Source organism: Salvia miltiorrhiza, chromosome 7 (assembly GCF_028751815.1).
Source record: "Salvia miltiorrhiza cultivar Shanhuang (shh) chromosome 7, IMPLAD_Smil_shh, whole genome shotgun sequence".
Taxonomy (NCBI): Eukaryota; Viridiplantae; Streptophyta; class Magnoliopsida; order Lamiales; family Lamiaceae; genus Salvia; species Salvia miltiorrhiza.
The window spans coordinates 54,862,859-54,883,247 of record NC_080393.1 but is presented as its reverse complement, the minus strand read 5'-3'; the positions used below and the strand labels follow the sequence as shown (position 1 = coordinate 54,883,247).

The 20,389-nt window shown below is 36.2% G+C and overlaps 1 protein-coding gene across 1 annotated transcript; it reads left to right on the top strand.

Moving 5' to 3' along the window:
* Nucleotides 1-6,412: 6,412 nt before the first annotated feature.
* Nucleotides 6,413-11,910, top strand: LOC130994856 (uncharacterized). Its single transcript, XM_057919963.1, has 10 exons — nucleotides 6,413-6,712; nucleotides 7,374-7,456; nucleotides 7,558-7,635; nucleotides 8,064-8,176; nucleotides 8,268-8,333; nucleotides 9,434-9,535; nucleotides 9,619-10,138; nucleotides 10,382-10,587; nucleotides 10,670-10,833; nucleotides 11,574-11,910. Exons 1-10 carry the CDS (start codon nucleotides 6,561-6,563, stop codon nucleotides 11,707-11,709), a joined length of 1,620 nt encoding a protein of 539 aa, XP_057775946.1. The 5' UTR covers nucleotides 6,413-6,560; the 3' UTR covers nucleotides 11,710-11,910.
* The last annotated feature ends 8,479 nt before the right edge of the window (nucleotides 11,911-20,389 follow it).

Sequence of the window (20,389 nt, the reverse complement as noted above, 5' to 3'; positions counted from 1 at the left end):
AACTTTCAATTTCAAATTGATTTAAATGACAATTTTGCAAATAAATTCAATTAAAACGCGAAAAAGTTATGATTTAAAAAAATGTCAACAATCAATTGCTGTTAGTTAGGCCACGACTTTAGCAATATCATATTTTCTAATTATCTTTTAATAATATTACTATTTTATTATATGTTATATTTGGTGAATTCAATACATGTTGCTTTTATTATTTATAAATAAATGTAAAATTAATGATTACCTATTATGTGATGTGATGATATACATATTTATATAAAGAAAAAAGTTTGACATTCTATGCACATTAGTGAAGATTTTGTAACAGCCCGGCTCCAGAGTTGACGGCTGTCCCCACAGACCAATACGAGTCTTTTCTAGCGTGTTTTGTCCTCACTCGCACGCTCCCTGAGAAACTTCTCAGGGGGTCACCCATCCCGAAATTGCTCCAAGCCAAGCACGCTTAACCTTGGAGTTTCTTCCGTGTGGGCACCAGAAAAGAAGATGCATCTTATTGATATGAGAGTTGACGGCTGTCCCCACAGACCAATACGAGTCTTTTCTAGCGTGTTTTGTCCTCACTCGCACGCTCCCTGAGAAACTTTCCAGGGGGTCACCCATCCCAAAATTGCTCCAAGCCAAGCACGCTTAACCTTGGAGTTTCTTCCGTGTGGGCACCAGAAAAGAAGATGCATTTTATTGATATGAGTAGCCCAATCAAATCCTTTAAGCTCTCCTCGAATATGCAGTCCCATACCTGCATATTCTCAGAATTCCTCTCGTTCGGGTGTGTTCCGGTTCATCCCTGCGCCCCTCCACTTGGAAGTCTTAACCGGAGCCGCTCTTTGTCCGTGCCTCTTTGCACCGGCGATCACTCCGTACTTCGTCCCCGGGCGTCACAGGGATGTAATACCCCGTTTCCTCGAGCTAAGTCTAGAATAATTTTAAACTTAGATTTAAGATGATTCACGCCGGATTAAGAAAAAGAATTTATTTTAATTCCAACAAAAATGATTTACAAAAGCATTTGTAAATTTAGTTATTAAATTTATATGCATTGCATATTTATTTAATTTAGCATTCAAGTATTTTCACGAGTTATTTATTTAGCGAACCCTGAAGTATTATTACAGTCCCGATAATTCAACCCTGACAAATTTTAATTGTCCAATCAATGATTCAACTCACTCACACTCAATGTCTTTTCACTAGCCATTTTTGACTACTCCCACTACTCCCACTACTCCCACTACACGTTAATACCTCCACTACCTCTCAATTGTATCAGCTAAGGGAAGCTTTCTCATTTACTCTGTTTCAAATAAACACATCTAAGAAGATATTTCAACCCACTGGACTTCAAGAAATTTCATCTCCTTGACTCACAGAAACTACCGAGCTCAACCATCACCTTAAGGTTTCATTTCTTTCAAACATGTTATCATTTCATTCAATTTCACAGCATGCTTTATTTGTGTGCTTATTGTGCATACTGAATCAGAAAACAAGAAATAGAATTTATATTAAGCTTCAATTCATGATGTATGAGATACATGTTTCGATCATTCACAGTAAAACACCCACTTCGATTCATCTCTAAGACAATCCCAACTCAATCAAGCAAAGAAATACACAGCATACGTTCATTGCACTATTTCAACATATATATTTTGTATATGCACTTGAATAGAGTTTACATACATTCGAGTGATTTTTCATGAACTGTTTTTGTTGAGGTTAATAAAGAAGAGAGAGAGTGGTTGTTGTGTGTGTGAAATTTCGAGTCGGGAGAGGGGTGGCCGGCGGCGTTCGTCGCCGGAGGAGGAGCCGTGCAGTCACTGGAGGAGAAGAGAGGCCAAGGAGATGACTCCCGGTGATCGTCTCGATTTGTGGGTGTGTGAGTCTTGACCATGGATGTGAGTTAGAGAGAGAATCTGTGAACAGGGGGCTGGGTTTTGTCGAGGGCGGCACGGCGGCGACAGTTTGCTCCATCTACTGCTGTCGGCCGGAGGGCGAGAAGGGAGGAGGCTGCGGGCGGCTCCGGCTGCTGCTGTCGCCGAGAGAGAGACCGAGGGAAGCGGCGGCGCTCGTCGTCGCCAAGGGGGAAAGAGAGAGTTGGGGGCTAGGACGCTGGTGGTGGTGGCGTGAAGCCGCTGCCGTCGTCCGCTGGATTTTCAGAAGGAGGCGACGGCGGATCTGCTGCGAGGACGCCGGAGGCGGCGGCGCTCGGCGGCGGTTGCGCCTGCTGCGTGAGGGAGAGAGGGCTGGGCGGCGCAGCCGCTGGGTGCGTGTGTTTGTGTAGGTAGATGGAAAACTAGGGAGAAGAAGATGGGGTAGAGGGAGAAGGGCCGGTCGTCGGCTTCTCGCCGGAGGTAGCGCCCTCGACCGAGCAGAGAGAAGAGAGAGGCGAGAGAGGCGTGAGAATGAGAGAGAGAAGCTGTGTGGTGCGTGTGATTTGAGAAAGAGAGGGATAAGAGAGAGATTTCTGATGGGCCCAGTGAGATGGGCTTAGGTTTAGAGGAGTTGGGCCGATTCAAATTTTATTTTGCTTGGGCTCTTTTAATAATATGGGCCACTGAATTATTTTTGGAAGCATGAATTGCCCTATTTTATATGGGCTGCGATTTTTTTTATAAAAAAAAGGAGGGCCTCTTATTATTTTAAATTGGGTTGCCTTAATTATTAATTTGACTATAATTAGTTTGATTAATTATTTTAAAAAATTATTTGCATAATAATAGTATATTATTATGTGCATATTTTAAGTAATTACTTATTATATGTTAAGCATGACATGAAATTGCATTTATTTTGCAATAAAAGTATTTAATTGGTTTTAATTATAAATCCAATTATTTAAGAAAATCGAGTAAGGATATTGTTGGTGTCCTTAACTCAAGAATTTAGTTTTCAATTATTTATTTACTAAATTTTGAAAACCCGACTAAGTGAATCATAGAATATTAAGCACTACACCATGACTTAAGATTAGCTTCACGAGACCTATTAAGAATAGAATTTCTTGTAGGCTTTGTGACCAGGGGGATTAGCGCTGCTTTCCCAAGACAGGTTTATATGTGATTATGATCTTCAGACTTTGCCTAACCAGGTGGGCTTACTTTCCAAATGTACAAAGTATGATTGAGTTATTAAGCTCTAAATGTTTCAATGAAATGCAAACTATTTATTTAATGTAATGAAAACTGTTTATCCAATAAAATGTTTATGTGTACTCTGCTCTGTTTAAGGCTCGCGCAGTTAATCAATTGAGGTTCTCTTATGACCTAACACATTATTTGAGAATTGTGTACACTTGTTAGTTGACTCGGTGGGTTGATCTCCATCGGGCTCTAACCAGAGGCGTTATAAGGGTGCTCGGCTGGATGTGTTCCGGAGCATGAGAAATAACAGGCTTGCCTGGGTAGCGTCCCGAGGTCAAAGTAAACTTGTCTGGGTTACGCCCTCAGTTCAAGTAAGCGGGAGACAGAGATCCGTCGGTGGCAAAAGGTCCGGGATCACAGCGAGTAACAGAAAGGGAGTGTGACATGTGCGCACAAATGAAAGAAAATATTTTAACATGCTTAGAAGTTATTTCAATTTAAAACCTTCTAAGTCATGTCAAGTATGATTGGATAAATTGTCTTTATTAAAATATAAAATGTTTCAGAAAATGCATGCCCACTAAGTACATTAGTACTTAGCCCAAAATTACTTTCAAATGTTTTCAGGTTGGCTGGCTGGTGCTGACGGGACGGAGCTGCGGCTAGAGTTAAATTCCTAATTTAGACTTCCGCTGTAGCAATCACTTATATCCGTTTTTTGTTTTCCCAACTTAAGATCTTCATGTTAAATTTCAAATGATATACTTGACCGAGCTTAGACTCTTCACTACTAAATTTATGCTAATGAATGTCGGTTGTCAGAAGCATGAAACAAAACTTGTGATCCAAAGGGGCATAGCCCGACTCTCTATCTTATTATTCGGGTTTTAACAAGGTTGTTCCTTGTTTATTTCTATGAATTAGTTGCACCTCGATTATATTTATTCATTCAAGAATTTGGGTGTGACAGATTTCAAGTGATGAGTTCGAAAAAAAGAAAATAAATGGAAATATAGAAAATATAATCGAGCTCAAAATAGAATTTTTAAGGTTATAAAAAGGGGAGATTGAAAATTATGTTTGATATTTTTGTTTCAAAAATAAATAATACTCCATTCATCCAAAAAAAACATAAAAAAATAGTTAATTGTTGCCATTTTAGGACGTCCACATAAATTAATCGCTTTCTTCATTCATAGTACAATTAATTATTGATGAGGAGTAATGTGTGCAGAGTAGAGAAGGGACATAAATTAGAAGAATCATGCGGAAAAATGGCCATTGCCAGAGAAGCCATCACTACCAGAGGAGTCATCCTCGATGGAGGAGCCATCACTACCAAAAGAGTCATCCTCGTCAGAGGAGTCATCTTCACCAGAGGAAGCATCCTCGTCAGAGGAGTCATCTTCACCAGAGGAAGCATCCTCGTCAGAGGAGTCATCTTCATCAGAGAAAGCATCCTAGTCAGAAAGTATATCCTTGCCAGAGAAGTCACTACCGCCAGAGGAGACGCCCTTGCCAGAGAAGACGTGTTTACCAGAAGAGTCACTTCCACCAGAGATGTCAACATCACCAGAGAAGACGCCTTCGCCAGAAAAGACATTTCCATCAGAGGAGCCAACAAACGCGCGGGAAGGTCTCCCGCATATTATCAAAATTACCAGCGTACCCTTCCATCACGCAAGACGCATGCACCGCAGATGTTTTTACTATTTTACCCCTCCGTTTGTAAATCTATAAATAGGGCCCGAGCTCGTGTATTATGACTTACGCTCTCTCATATTTTCGAATACAATATTTGTTTTCTTTCTTGTGCAAGGTTTCCGATCAGCTACCTTTACTCTTTCCGGCCTTCGCGACTAGGTAGAATTTACGATTTCCCTTTATAGACTTAGGTGTTGGTTATGTTAAACACCAATTATCATTATTAATAATAATTTATATGGATTTTAATTATGAATATAAAGATAAATAAATTTATAAAAATATTAACACTTACTATTTAAAATTAAAAAATATTTAATAGTTCCATAAACTCTTTCTACTAATAGAAATTTTGAAAGAAAAAATATCTAGACATTTTGGTGAAATTTTAAAATATAATAAGGTTTTGTTAAGATCTTGGTTATCCATTTGATACACTATCAACTATATATATGATAATTTTATCTTCATTTTGACGCTACTATTTTTATTAGAGCTCTTTTTTTTTATAATATAATAAAATATAAAATTTATTTTTACTATTTTAATTAAGTAGGTAACATTGTGCATCGCAAGAGAGTAAAACTAGTTGATAGATATTTCATCGTAATTGTATTCAGAGCCACTAATTTGGAATCAAATTATTATTATTATTTTGTATTTTTTAGGCGAATTTGGAATCAAATTATATAAAACAAGATTATATAATTTATAATCTAATTAGACTATATAATTATTTTTTATCATTTGATTTCACTTTTATAGTTAATAATAGGTTGATAAATTAAAAGTTATGTTATATAATTTTTTAAAATTTTGAAATAAAAGTTAAGTATACTTCACAGTGCTATAATAAATTTTATTTTTATAAAAATAATGATAAAAATAATAGTTATAAGAGTGTGACAAAGTAACACACATAAAATTGTGGAAGACTTGAATCTCATCCCATTTCTTAGGACCAACATGCAACAATTTGCTATATACTCCACCATCTTCTCTGAATGCCTTTAAGTTTATCATCGCAACGTCAAATTCACTCTCTCATATGCATATCTTTATCGAGTAATTGTTGTGAATGGTTTTATTTTTTAAAATAAAATTAATTCACAATGACTTATATTTTAATTTTTAATTAAGATTTATATTTATTTAAAAATATCATTTACTTTTAATAATCATCATAGATCGCACGGGTGACGTATTAATTGAAATAAAAGTCTAAGCCATAACAAATGGTTATCACATCTTTTATAAGGGCGGCTATAATTACTATGATACTTTTAAAAGTATAGATGAGGATTTAAAAATTTAATGCAGCATATATGAGACTTGTCGCATGAAATTTTTTTTTTAATTTTATTTTTATTTATTTTGGTAAAACCAGTTGAAACAAATTCGGTTGTAATTTTAAATCAATATTTTTTAACCTGAAAATTTGAACCAGAAAATGAGCATTAAAGTTAAAACTATATAATTGAAACTAAAATTAAAACATAAAAGAAAAAGATTAAATTAGCGGTTTAATATTAGCGGTTTAATATACAATAAAATATATGGATATACGTTTTAAAGGTATATATGTATATGTATATATCGATATTATGTGTCAAATGCTGAACACACCCACATTGTTTCTAGCACCTGCTGCAAACGTATTAATCACCACTCTCTAGTCTCTACAGCTGCAGCAAAACACAACACAACTCCCATTTTCTTTTTTCTTTTTTCCCGCACTCTCGCTCCTCAAAAACAAGCATGAACAATCGGAGTTGGATAGAGACTAACCCTATGGCAAACGACTCGATCTCGGAGAGCGAGAGGCAACAGATCGAGCAGATTATGGAGCTCGAATTCGAGGAATTGGAAGTCGAAGAAGTGGAGGACGAGGAATCGTCTGACGATGAGTAGTCAGTGTTTCGATTAATTTCTGTTACCAGAGGATTTGTAGTTTTTTGCTGTCGATTTCGTTTCTGATTGCTTTGTCGTTCGGTTTGGGGGATTTTTTTTGGGGTGAGATGCGTGGTTGAGCTGAAATTTTTTGCTTGCTAATTTTGCGTGTTCCTGGCGGTGTTGGATTTAGGGTTTTTGGAAGCCGATAGACTGTTTGAATCAACCAGTCGGTTAATTGCATAAATATTTAATAAGCTTTTAATTGTTTGGATCTGATGTTTATGCATGTTACATGCAGCTGTGTGAGTGATCAGAAATGGATGTAATTAGTGGAGAACTCGTGTTGCTAGTTGGTGCATGTGTGAATAACCTGTGTATTTAATGCATTGGATTTGAAAATAAGTAAGTTGAAACATAGCATAATTAGGATTCATATGGTGGCTCTTTGAGTTTAAGCGAATTGGAGAGAAGTTATCGGTTCATATTGTAGCCGCAGTTCAAGCACTTGATGATAGTAGTGGACTTTCAAGCGATATAAGTAATGCTTCAATATGTCAATTGTTGTAGATGTTGGCATTTTGCAATGGGTCTACAAGAATTGCTGAATCAATGGATTTCTTGTGTGGCGATTGTTGTTCAATTCACTAATCCTTTTTTCATTCCATTGGGATTTTGTAGTCGCCGTGTTTCTGCAGGAGCTTCTGCATCTGGTGAATATACATATGATACCAATTTAGTCACCTTGCATTCGTATCTCGGTGGTAGGCAACTTTTTGCTAATATTCATTGTCAATTTTTTGAAATAGTTTACTTGAGAAAAAGGAGATGCTCTATCTCTGACTCACTAATCATTGCATATCAGATGTTGAAGACACTCACAGTAAGCTGGCATTTCTGGATGGTGGTGCTGTGCTGACCCTTCCCCTGTTTTATCTTGAAGGTACTTTATCCGATGCAAAGTGAAGAGTTGTTACTAGTGGCCTGTTAATTTGTTATCTTCTTTGTGCAATAGTCTGATGTCAAACTGCTGGTGGAATTATCTGCTTGGATATTATGTATAACTTTCATTGGCAGATGCTATCTCACTCTCAATGTCAGAAGTGTATAAGAGGGCTGCCTTCTTGAATAATATAAGAAATATTATGACTTTTCTATCACGAACTGTGTGATGTGTTCTATGTTAATGCTGTATATAATATTATGTACATATTTATATGTATAAACTAGTTAGTGTTCTGCTATCACAGATTACTTCCACCTCAAAGGGAAACACATACTTGTCAGTGGGTGCATCGAGCTAATACAACTACTGATACACATTTCTATTTATTGAATTTGTGAATTATATTATTTTACCTTTCTTTACAGGCGTTGTTCTATTTCCTGAGGCAACACTTCCCCTTAGAGTAGTTTCTCCTAATTTTATAGCTGGTGTTGAGAGAGCAATGGCACATGTTGATGCTCGTTATACAATTGGTGTGGTATGTGATATTAATTTCCTCCCTATGAATGCACACTTGTTTCATGTACAAAATGTAGTATTGTTATCCTTATGTCAGGTTTCCCCTTCAGGTTCGTGTTTACTGGGATCCCAACAATGGTAGGCGAAGGCTTTCAACAACTGGCACTACTGCAGAGGTACAAAGTGGAACCCTTTATGTATTATTCTTTTTGATTGTGGATGATTGATACATATATTCCTATTACGTCATTTATATGTCATGATGAATTACTGCTCCATGTTCGTAATATATTAGTTGGAGCATATATTAAAACAGACCATATGCAATAAATTAAATCACATTGAGATTCTAAATTAATCATTAGCCATAATGTACATATATGCAATTATACATGTGTGGGAAACTCTTAAGTACGCTGATTTAACTGTAAGTCCATCTATCTACTAGATCCGTAGAACCAAATGTGGGTGATCTCTGGAAGGACACCTCCAACTGGGCTGATCTTAGCCTTTTATCTATCCCTTAAATGACCCCATTTTTTTTTTGTACGGTACTATGGTTTTGTGGATATCTTTCTCGCGCGTTTAAGGTTTTAAAAAATGTTTGTTTCTTATCAGTCCTATAACATCGGATGGAAACCTTATGTTTTAAGGATATATCGGTGGGCTCATTGACCTCATTTAGCAACTTGGGTTAACCATTTTGGCAAAGCTAGAGCAGATGCCAAGTGGCTGCTAACGGAGTCCATTGTGCCTTTGTACTGCTACAGTCTCTCACCCCCGTGGGTTTGGGGCATTGCAGTAGTAAACACAAGCCCAATGTGGGTCAAGCTGTGGTAGTGGAGTCCATTGTGCCTTTGTATTGCTACAGGCAGCAGGCTCTCACCCCCATGGGCTGGGGCATTGCAGGAGTTAACACAGCCCAATGTGGGGCAAGCTGTGGTGTGAGTAGAAGTTTAAGTCAAGCCCACACCTATGGCTGGCCTTAGTTAATATTTCTCAAGTTTCTGTATATGGTTTGTTTTACATTGTCAGTTATTCATCTCCTGGCGCTTGCCTAAAGAAATCAACATTTTGTATATCTTTCATGACACATAAATATGTGCTCTAAGTGTTTCTTTGTAGATTGAAATGTACTCTATGCATTGTGCTGAGCAGCTGTCGCATCATAGACTCAGTTTCTTATATCAGTTTATAAATTAGTAGAGACCTTAAGCTATAGTTTTAATTCTTGACTGTACTATTTTGTGAATAATTCTCACTATCTTAATAACAGATTCGGCAATATAGGAAACTGGAAGATGGCTCTGTAAATATTGTTGCCCGTGGACAGCAGCGCTTTCGCCTGAAGCGCCGTTGGATTGATGTTGAAGGATCGGTAAGTGCTATAAGAAATTAAGTTATGCTTGTATGCTTGTCTTCTCGCTGTTAACTTTCTATTATGCTGCTGTTTCCAAACAGCATTGTGGAGAGGTTTATATCATTCAGGAAGATGTGCCATTAAGAACACCACGGGAAGCTGTTGGTAAATTGGATCCATTAAGAAATTATCAGGCAACTATTCATCACAGCTGTGAGGAAGGAAATGATTCTGATGTGATGTCAGAGGGAAGTTTTGAAAGTGAACTTTCATCAACAGAAAGGAGGCTGCATCATAATGTTCTTGTATCTTCTCATAATTCTGAGGCATATGACGAGTCCATAAGTAGCGACGATGAAAGATCTGAGCGATTTTATGAATGCCAATCAGAAAGATCTCCATTAGAAAACCATGCAAGACCAGTGCGGTTAGGACTCAACAAACAGAATGCTGATAACAGTCCTGGAGTTGGGAAGAGGTCAATTTCATACATGCAGCCTTCTAACAAGGTAGGATGGGGAAAGCACTCTGTAGCCCAATTTCGTGATGTTCCGAGAGCCTTCTGGCCCGTTTGGGTTTACCGCATGTATGACTCGTATGTACTTGCTAGGAAGGCAGCAGGTACAGTGGTATTGTTTTCTACTTAGTGCAGTTTCTGTTACATGTACTATGCATATGTAATAGCAGCAACAGGCAGGAGTAATATTTTGTTCTGTTCTCAAAATCTCTTAGTGGTGACCTATCCACTGGGGCATGTTTGTTTTTTTCTCTTGGGGTAGAAAGATAGCGTCTTTAAGAGTTCCAATCGGATGATATTGACACTAAATTTGGTTTGAAAAATGTTTTGGATTGTAATATTTGCAGATCGCTGGAATCAAGTTGTTAAAGCCCCAAACATGGACAGCCTGGTGATGAAACCAGATCTTCTTTCATTCCATATTGCTAGTAAAATTCCAATATCTGATACTGCAAGGCAAGAACTCCTGGAGATTGATGGAACAACTTATAGATTGCGGAAAGAGATTGAGTTGCTGGAAAGTTTCGATAAAATTCGTTGTAAAACTTGTCAGGTAACTTTCGAAGATAGTTGTGTTCATATATGTGAATTGTAGGTACTTGTTCAGACAATATGACATTTTTTGTGCTGTGTAGACTCTCATTGGAAAGAGAAGTAACATGTTAGTGATGTCTAGTGATGGTCCACTTGGTGCTTATGCTAATCCACATGGTTACGTGCACGAGGTGATGACTCTCACCAGGACAGATGGAATAGCAGTCACTGGGCGTCCAGTAAAAGAATATAGCTGGTTTCCAGGGTAAAATTTCATTTACCATTAGCAGTTCAGATACCACCTAATTTGAGGAATTTTTGCAAGTATTTTTTAAGTTGCAAAAGCCATGTGTTTTCTCACTTATTTCAGTTATTCAATGTAGGATGAAAACAAATTGCCATCCTAACTATACCCACTTTTTTCACTTTGGATCTCAATAATTGTTGCGACATTTAACAATCTAAAGTGCTGATATTTCTTCAATTTTCATCTAGAACACAATAGTATCTTAACTGTATGCTACAGTTCAATTATATTCCAAGTTCTTAGTAGTTTTACTATTTTAAGACCTTTTAAGTATAAACCATGAAATTTTTGTGTATGTTGAAGCTAAATACCCTCCTTCAATTGCCTATTTCTTCATCTATGTCATTTATGGCTTAATAATTCAGATAGCTAGGTGTTTCTGGATGACGTAGTGCCCTGAGTATCATTTGTCTGTGAGACAACACATTTTTTTTATGTCGGGTAATAAAGGCAAAAGATTGAAAACCATCAAAATGCTCTTTTTTTTGGTTCCCTGCTATTCTTGTGTGACTTAATTTTTCAAAAGCATTTGAACACTGCATGTTTTATAATAGTTTCCTGAACTTTATGGTAATAAAGGCAAGTATTTTTGCTTTTGCATTTTATGCTGTCTAATTATTTCGAGTGATTGAACCATGGTCCTAAATAAAAGAAGATTTTGTGCATTTGTTGAGATATTATCTATTTTTGGATGGCAGTTATGCATGGTCAATGGCTGAATGTATAATGTGCGGATCGCAAATGGGTTGGTATTTCTCTGCCACAAAGAAGAAAATGAGGCCTCAGGCATTCTGGGGGCTAAGGAGTTCACAAGTGGTGGATGAGACACTCTAGAAACAGCAGTGTCGTATCGAGGTATGAGACTCTTACTTCTATCGACAAGTTTTTCGTGCAGATAACTATATGTTGTATAATGGTTTACAGAAAAAGGGATTGGACAACTTTGGATGATGGTGTAGATGGAACTTATAGTAGGTTGTGATATATACATATACATTTATATAATGAATAATTTATAGTGTTCTGCTGAGCTAATTTTCTTTTCATCTGCGTATCTACTGTGTATGCATTCAGTGTATATATCATTCTCTTGATTGTTGCTTACAACACAGATTCTCCTGTATAATTATCCTCACATGATGTAATTGGACGGGTGTAAATGCTCTAACAAGCGTCCTATTAGAATGTCTAATAAGATAAATTTACAAGTGTTCTATTAGGGTGCGTTCTCTTTGGTTGTAAATTTATCATGGGAAAATGAAGGATAAATAAAATTTCACCCTTTAAATCCTTCATTTCTTTTCCCACATTTCCTACTTGACCATTACTCATTCTTCATGTACACTACAAAGGAGGGATAATATTATCACACCATCATACCATTTTTGGTGTGATAATATTATCCCTCCTTTGTAGTGTACATGAGGAATGAGTAATGGTCAAGTAGGAAATGTGGGAAAAGAAAGGAAGGATTTCAAGGGTGAAATTTTATTTATCCTTCATTTTCCCATGATAAATTTACAATCAAAGAGAACGTACACTTAGAGTATGTGAGTCCGCATTAAAGACCTCTACATACAATTTTGAGGCTCAAACTTTCAATTCTTTCGCATAAAATATTGTGAGTCATCTTCCTAGTACAAACACTTTATTTGTTTTTTAATGTGATATTGGGAAAATAATGTCGTTAACTTTTGCATTTATGAATTTTTTAGTGCTTTCTTTACTGAACTTTGTCCAATGTCTATCTTATATTAGAGGACATGATGGCTGAAGCTTATCAATAAAATTAGATAATGTTACTTTTTGTAAGAGGAAGAGCTTTTAAAATAAATTGATGAAGACATGAAGTTTTTGTATGATTCTAGATGGAAATATACTAGTATTTATAGTTAGTAACATTTTAGAAGTTCAATACTTATTTAAGGAAAAGTTTAGGTCACTATTCCTAGTAACAATTTATAAACTCATACTCCCTTCCTTTATGAGAACTAGTATGCCTTTTCATGGTGCAATGCACCAACTATAATGATCTGACTTTAGATTTGACGGTCGTCCAAAGGAAATATACTAGTATTTACAATTGGTAACATTTTAGAAGTTCAATACTTATTTAAGGAAAAGTTTAGGTTTGTATTCCTACTAACAATTTACAAACTCATACTCCATTCCTTTATGAGAACTAGTACGTGCGATGCATCGGTTGTAACGATTTGATTTCAGATTTGACGATCGTCTAAAGGAAATATACTAGTATTTACAATTAGAAACATTATAGAAGTTTAATACTTATTTAAGAAAAAAGTTTAGGGCCTTATTCCTAGTAAAAATTTATAATTTCACACTCCATTCCTTTTTGAGAACTAGTACGCCTTCTCGTGTGCGATGCATCGGCTGTAACAACGCGGCTTCAGATTTGATGACTTTTCCCACAGATCAACATTATTCTTTTTTAGCGTGATTTGTTCTCACTCGCACGCTTCCTAATAAACTTCTCCCACATGGTCACCAGAATAAAGGATGCATCTTCTTTTTATGAGTAACATATATCAAATCATTTAAGCTTTCATCGAATATGCAGTCTCATACCTCCATATTCTTGGAATCTCTCATTTGGGTGTGTTTCGGTTCATCCATATATCTCTCTGTTTGGAAGCATTGATAAGAGCCACTCTTTGTCCGTGTATAAGGCCCCAACGATTACTCTTTACTTATGTCCCGGGCGTTACATACCCACCAGATTTCACTTGGTTCGTCCCCGAACCACACCGTACTACGAGAGGTTTGGCTATGATGACCCGACTTCATACTTGACAGCTGTCACCACAGACAAAAACGAGTATTTTCTAGCGTGTTTAGTACTCAGTTGCACGCTCTCTGATAAACCTCCTAAGGGGTCATCCATCATGGAATTGCTCCAAGCTAAGAATGCTTAACCTTGGAGTTTCTTCCATATGGCAACTAAAAAATAAAATACACCTTGTTTGTTTGTAATTGGTTTATAGTACCAAAACAAAAAGAGAGAAAATGGTCATATTTTGTCCTATAGATTCTAGCTTCTAGTGATTCTGATACTTATACTACAGTGTTTTGTACTCAACCATTCTCTATTTAGTTGACTGAGCTCCATGCAAAATGTAAAGTGTTTTTTGAGTCTAAGTTTGTGTTGTTATCTGGGGAACACACTGGCGTAGGACTATTTCTCACAGTCCATATTCCGCCTCGTATTCCATCATATGTATTTATTTGTCATTTCAAGAAGAGTTTACAATCAGAGTAGTGTAGACATACAGAACTTGTATCATCTTTCTTCTATCTTTAGGGTCATTAACATTAAAGTGCAACTCTATATTTTTCACAACCTGTTCCGGATGCGCTGAGTATCAATCTAGTTTTTCAAAATTCATTAGAGGGTGGCTCGCGCCAATCTTTGGCACAAGGTAATTAGTGAATAAGAGATGATCCTCCGACTTAATAAACTTGTTTGGGACCATCAAACTGTTGCCGTCTTCTAATTTGCAGTCATTCAACAATAGTTTCACCACTAAATAGTCAGCTGTTGTACAGATTTTATTAATATTTGCTCTCAAATGCATTGTGCTGTTTCACCTCCATAATAATCGGGCCGTTGGTCTTGGCAGAGATGTGCTTCGAGCAACTTCGTGGCTGCACTAATAATGTTAGCTTTGTTTGCCTTTACGCATGATACTGTGAGAACCTAAATAAGGGTTGGCTAAGAACCACCATTGACATAATACAAGTTTTTATTTTTTCGGTCATTTCGTGTAAGAATGTTGTGATGATATTCTTCAAGTTCAATTGTTTGATAAGCAATTTTCAAGGGTACTTGGCGAATCAACTTATCCCAATGACTTTCAATGAAAACAATTATACATGATGCCTGTTGTGGTGTTGCTAAATTGTTCAGACTACAACGCAATTTTCAACTAAGAACCACTTAAAATAAACATTAATTAGAGAAGAACTCCCAAGAAAATATCTAGCAACACCAAGGGACACCCATTGAGGAGCACACTCAACAATCAACTCGTTGAAATGCATTGTTGCGCTATCATACCAAAAGTGATTTTGGATATGCCTTTTTAGAGCAAAGATGCTTTTCTCTAAGAGTTGACTAAATTCTATATCACCACGTTGATGTTTGATCAATAGCTTTGATGCACATGCCATTGCATAGTAAAAGAGTGCTTGGATCTTCATCGGATAATCATGTATATCCATTTCCGTGCACCATCTGCACACAACAATGTAGGTAATAACCCAACTTACATGCACAATGTGAGCACCTTTTTTTTATATTCCAAGTTGTACTTCAGGCAACATGGTAACAACAAGATCCTTGGACTTCATTGTGTATGCATGGAGAAATACATTTCACCATATATAGACCCCTGTTAATGGAAAGTCCCACCTGAAATTCGATTCTAACTTCTCATACCTCGTGTCAACGATGTCAAGTGTGAAGCTATAAAAAACATGCAATTTTGCGAAAATTTGAGACTAGTTGATAGAAAGTTTTCACAATGTCCAAATCACATTCTTCACCTCTTAATATTACGAGTGCTAGTCCTCTTAATATTATGAGTGCTAGTCCAACGGGGACAAAATCCCTCAAGAATACCTGATTGCTGGTATCGTCATCATTAGGCGCCGATCAATTTCCCTTTGAATCCAACCATTGCGTTTCTCAAAGTCTTCCACGCCAATTTTTTTGTTTTGTCTGCGATGAAATGCTCCAGCTAATTTTTCGTTTCGGTGGCGAAATTCTCCAATGATATGTTGCCTGACATATTGGTATCGGAGAGAGAGAGGAGTAAGAGATTTTAGTGAGAATGAGAGATAAAATTTCTAAGAGAAAAATTGGAGGGAGTAGGTGATGACGTGTGATTTGGACATTGTGATTTTTTTTATTAGCGATGCTTGAATTTTCACGAAATGATGTGTTTTGCTATAGCTTCACAGTTGATATCGTTGACATAGGGTACGAGAAGTTAGAAGTAAATTTTGGGTGGGATATTCCCACAGACAGTGGTATATGGTAGACTGTGCTTCTCCACGCATACATAATGAAGTCCAAGGATCTTGTTGTTTCCATATTGCTTGAAGTGCACCTTAAAATAAAAAAAGGTGCTCACTTTGTGCATGTCGGATAGATTGCCTACATTGTTGTGTACATATGGTGGACAAAAATGGGTATACATGGTTATCCGATGGAGATCAAAATACTATTTTACTATGTAATGATATATGTATCAATATTGTTGATCAAACATCAGCGTGGTGATATGAAATTTAGTCAATTCTTAAAAAAAAAACATTATTGCTATAAGAAGGCATATCCAAAACCACTTTTAGTATGATAGTGCAACAATGCGTTTCAACAAGTTGATTGTTGGGCGTGTTCCTCTATGTGTGTCCATTGGTGCTGCCGGATATTTTCTTAGGAGTTCTTCTCAAACTAATGTTGATTTTATGTGATTTTTGGTTGAAAATTGTGTAACAATTTAGCAACACCACAACATGCATCGTATATAACCTTTTTCATTGGGATGAGTTCATTAGCCAGTATCCTTGAAAATTGCTTATGCAATAATTGAACTCGAAGAAGATCATCACAACATTCTTACATGAAATAATTGAAAAAATAGAAGCTGATGTTATCTGAATGGTGGTTCTTGGTCGACCCTTATTTGGGTTCTCATAATAGCCTGCATGAAGGCGAACAAAGTTGACATTGTTAGTGCAGCCACAAAGTTGCTCAAAGCACATCTCTTCCATGATATATAATGGTGAAACATAGCAACACATTGAAAAAGAAGCAAAGGTTAATATAACTTGTACAACTGATATCTATTTAGTGGTGAAACTATTGTTGAAAGACCCTAATCTACTGCAAATTGTTTCTATGGAGGTAGAAGATGACAACAGTTTGATGGTTCTTGACAAGTTTGTTGAGCCGGATGATTATATCTTATTCACTGATTACCTTATGCCAAAGATCGGTACGAGCAACCCTCGAATGAATTTTGAAGAATTAGACTTATACTCTACGCATCCGGAATAATTCGTGGAAGACATGGAGTGACACTTGACTGTTAATAACCCTAAAGATAGAAGAAAGATGATGATACAAGTTTTGTATGTCTACACTACTCTGATTGTAAATTCTTTCGAAAAGGTGTGAAGAAAAATGATGGAACAAGAGGCGGGATATGGATTGTGAGAGGTGGTCCTATGTCAGCCTTTTCCCAAATAATAACACAAAACTTGGAATAAAAAAACATTCCACATTTTGCATGGAGCGCAAGCCAACTGAATGCTCCAACTGAATGGAGAATGTTTAGTACAATCTTGAACAAGGTGGAGTGAATATGGTATTGTGCAAGCTGATAAAAACAATATAGTATAGGTATCAGAATATGGTATGATAAGATCATTTTTCATTTTTGGTTGTTTGCTGATCAAGACCATTTTATTTCTCCTTTTGTTTTTGTGCTATCATACCAATTACAAACAACTAGATGCATCTTCTTTTCTGGTGATCACGTGGAAGAAACTCAAAGGTTAAGCGTGCATAGCTTAGAGCAATTTCATGATAAATAATCTTCTGAAAAATTTATCACGGAGCGTGCGAGTGATGACAAAATATTTATGGGACAATCGTCAAGTCTGAAGCCGGGTCGTTACACCAGCCATGATATATCTATTTAAGAGAATATGTACTCATATTGTAGTTCCCAAATCTAATTAAAAATTTTAAATGAATATCCATGCGCAAAATCATGAATATAAATAAATATTTAATATGAAAATTATGAAATAAATATTTCATTTTAAAATACATTACTAATAACATAATTTTGCAAAAATGTCATTTTTCTAAAATCATTTGTTTCACCATCGACCTTCCACACGCCTCCGACCTTAAAAAACTTGAAAATGTTGAACATTTGAAAATATTTTAGGCTATGACAAACCTACCCACTTAAAAAAAAAATTCGTCTTCAAAATTTAATAAATCATGGTTGCAATAAACTTTGACACAATGACCTCAATGATTGTAGAAAATCTTAACATACTTTTATTTTATACTCATCCCTAAAAAAATAACTTCTTGAAAACACTTTTACCTTAAAGTCGGAATGCGTAGTGATCGAATGGCTTTGTCGCACAGAACTTCTAAAAAGTTTTATGCATAAATATTTTGCAGTCTATTGGAAAGTAGACCTGCACCATTACAAGAAAAATGCTGATAGAAATCGATTTTTATTAGCACAAACTACCGATTTCGTAGGGGTAGGAAAAAAGGCGCTGATAGAAATCGATCAATAACCGGTGTCGTAGGTGTGTAAGACACCGGTTATTAACTGTTTCTATTAGCGCATCTTTTAGCAGTGTGTTTTGCATTGATGGACACCACTACGCAATAGGCTAAATAGATTGTTTTGCATCTTTTAGCAGTATGTTTTGCATTGCAGTGGGGGAAAAATTATTTTGTAGCCGCCCCTATAAAAAGGGCTTTTAATAAAATAAATTTTAATTTATAACAAAAATAATAAACAACAAATATCAAATCACATATAATCAATTATCATCTTCATTACAATTATTTCAAATATCTTGTACCAAGTTTCAAATAAAAGAAACGTCCAGCTGAAAGTGCAGCTTCACCAGCCAATAAACTGGAATGTTGAAACTTGCCTTTTCTCTGCCCAACGTGTAAGGCCTTCATCGCGCTCAGGACAACCATGCTTCCTTGGTGTCGAGAAGCTTCCGCTCTGCTTGTACACGAACTTCCCATCGGATACGATCACTTCGTACGAGCTTCTCTCTGTCTGCAAGTACATGGATCACTCTACTCAGCCTACCAAGTTTCCATACACATTAGTGTTTAAAGAATTTAGAGTTAATTTTAATTATTAAAAATAACTTGAAAATGAAATAATTTTATATCATCATTTCAATTATTAAAAGTGAACATCATTATAATTTGAATATTTAAAAATAATTAAAAAATTGTTTCAGTTTTTTTTACCAATTTATTTTTTTAAACCATAATATATCACTCTCCGTTGGTGGACGGTTGCTCGACGAGTGTGAGCCTCCAACAGCCGCACCTGCGTCTCCGCCGTCGCTCGCCAACTCGTCGTCCGCCACCATCACTGTCGACATCAGCAGCCACAACCACTGGAGACGTCTAGCCTCCCAAGCCACCGCAGCCACGGGATCCTCAGCCTGAGGTTAGTTGTTTGCCTGTATATTTGAGTAAGTATATGTTCTGCATGATACATATCTCTTATTATTAGCACATCTTTAGAAATAGTTGAATTGAAGTTCATATTTGGTAGTTTGTACTCGTAGTTCAAATATACTACAATACATACCACAATTTATGCATGCATTTTGGTAATTTTGATTGATTAACTCATTTACGCAAAATCTGATTTTGGATAGCAAATGAGAATTTTTGTGATGATTGATAATCTAGAAGGGGTTGTGTGGTGGAGAGAGTCAGAAAAGTTTATTCAACTTTATTTGGTAAAATATAAAAAAAAGTGTGTTTAGGAGTTGTGGGGTGTCTGCCGGCTAAAGAGATAGAGAATTTTTCACAATAACTGCAATTTTTTATTGTACATTGTAATTTTATGTAGGTCATGATGCGAGATTTATTTTTTAGATTTGAAAAAGCTAGTTTATTGTTAGATCGAAATTGCATATATATATATATTTGATTTAATTTCAGGGTAGATTTGAAAAAGCTAGTTTATTGTTAGATCGAAACTGCTATTCTTTTATTGTACATCATGATTGATGTACAATAACTGCAATTTTTCACTCACAGAATTGGAGAGGGATGCAAATGAAGAGCAAATAAAGGTAGCATATAGACGTTTGGCTAAGTTCTACTCCCTCCGTCCGCCAAGATTATGTCACTTTCCTTTTAAGGCAATGGTCCCACCATCCTCTTTAATATTTTATCCTTAGTAACACTCTTTATTTACAAAAAACCCACCCAAAATTCAATCTCAACTACACATCTCATAAAGTGGTGGGACCCTTTCTCCACTACATCAAAATCATCACCAATTTTATTAAATCTCGTGCCCAAGCAATTTGACATAATCTTGACGGACGGAGGGGTATCATTTTGTCCCTGATCTGCTTGGAAGTGGAGGGTATGAAAACATAAGGATTATTTTGCTTGAGACAAATGGTTATCATTTTTATTTGTTTCTCAAGGAATATTTGATGTCATCTTAGTTGAGATTGAGTTGTTGTTGAGTATTGTGTTGATTAATTGCTACCACTTACATCTCTAATCGTGACAGGTTTATAGTTGAGCTGAATGAGCGCCTCTCAATCACTGGAAAAGTTGTTCCGATCGAAATGGCTAGCTAGCAAGTTGCAATATATGTTATGTTTGTTTTGACATTAGTAATATAAACATTTGTAAAATGTTGACTATATTTGGATGATGTATTTGAATTAGATA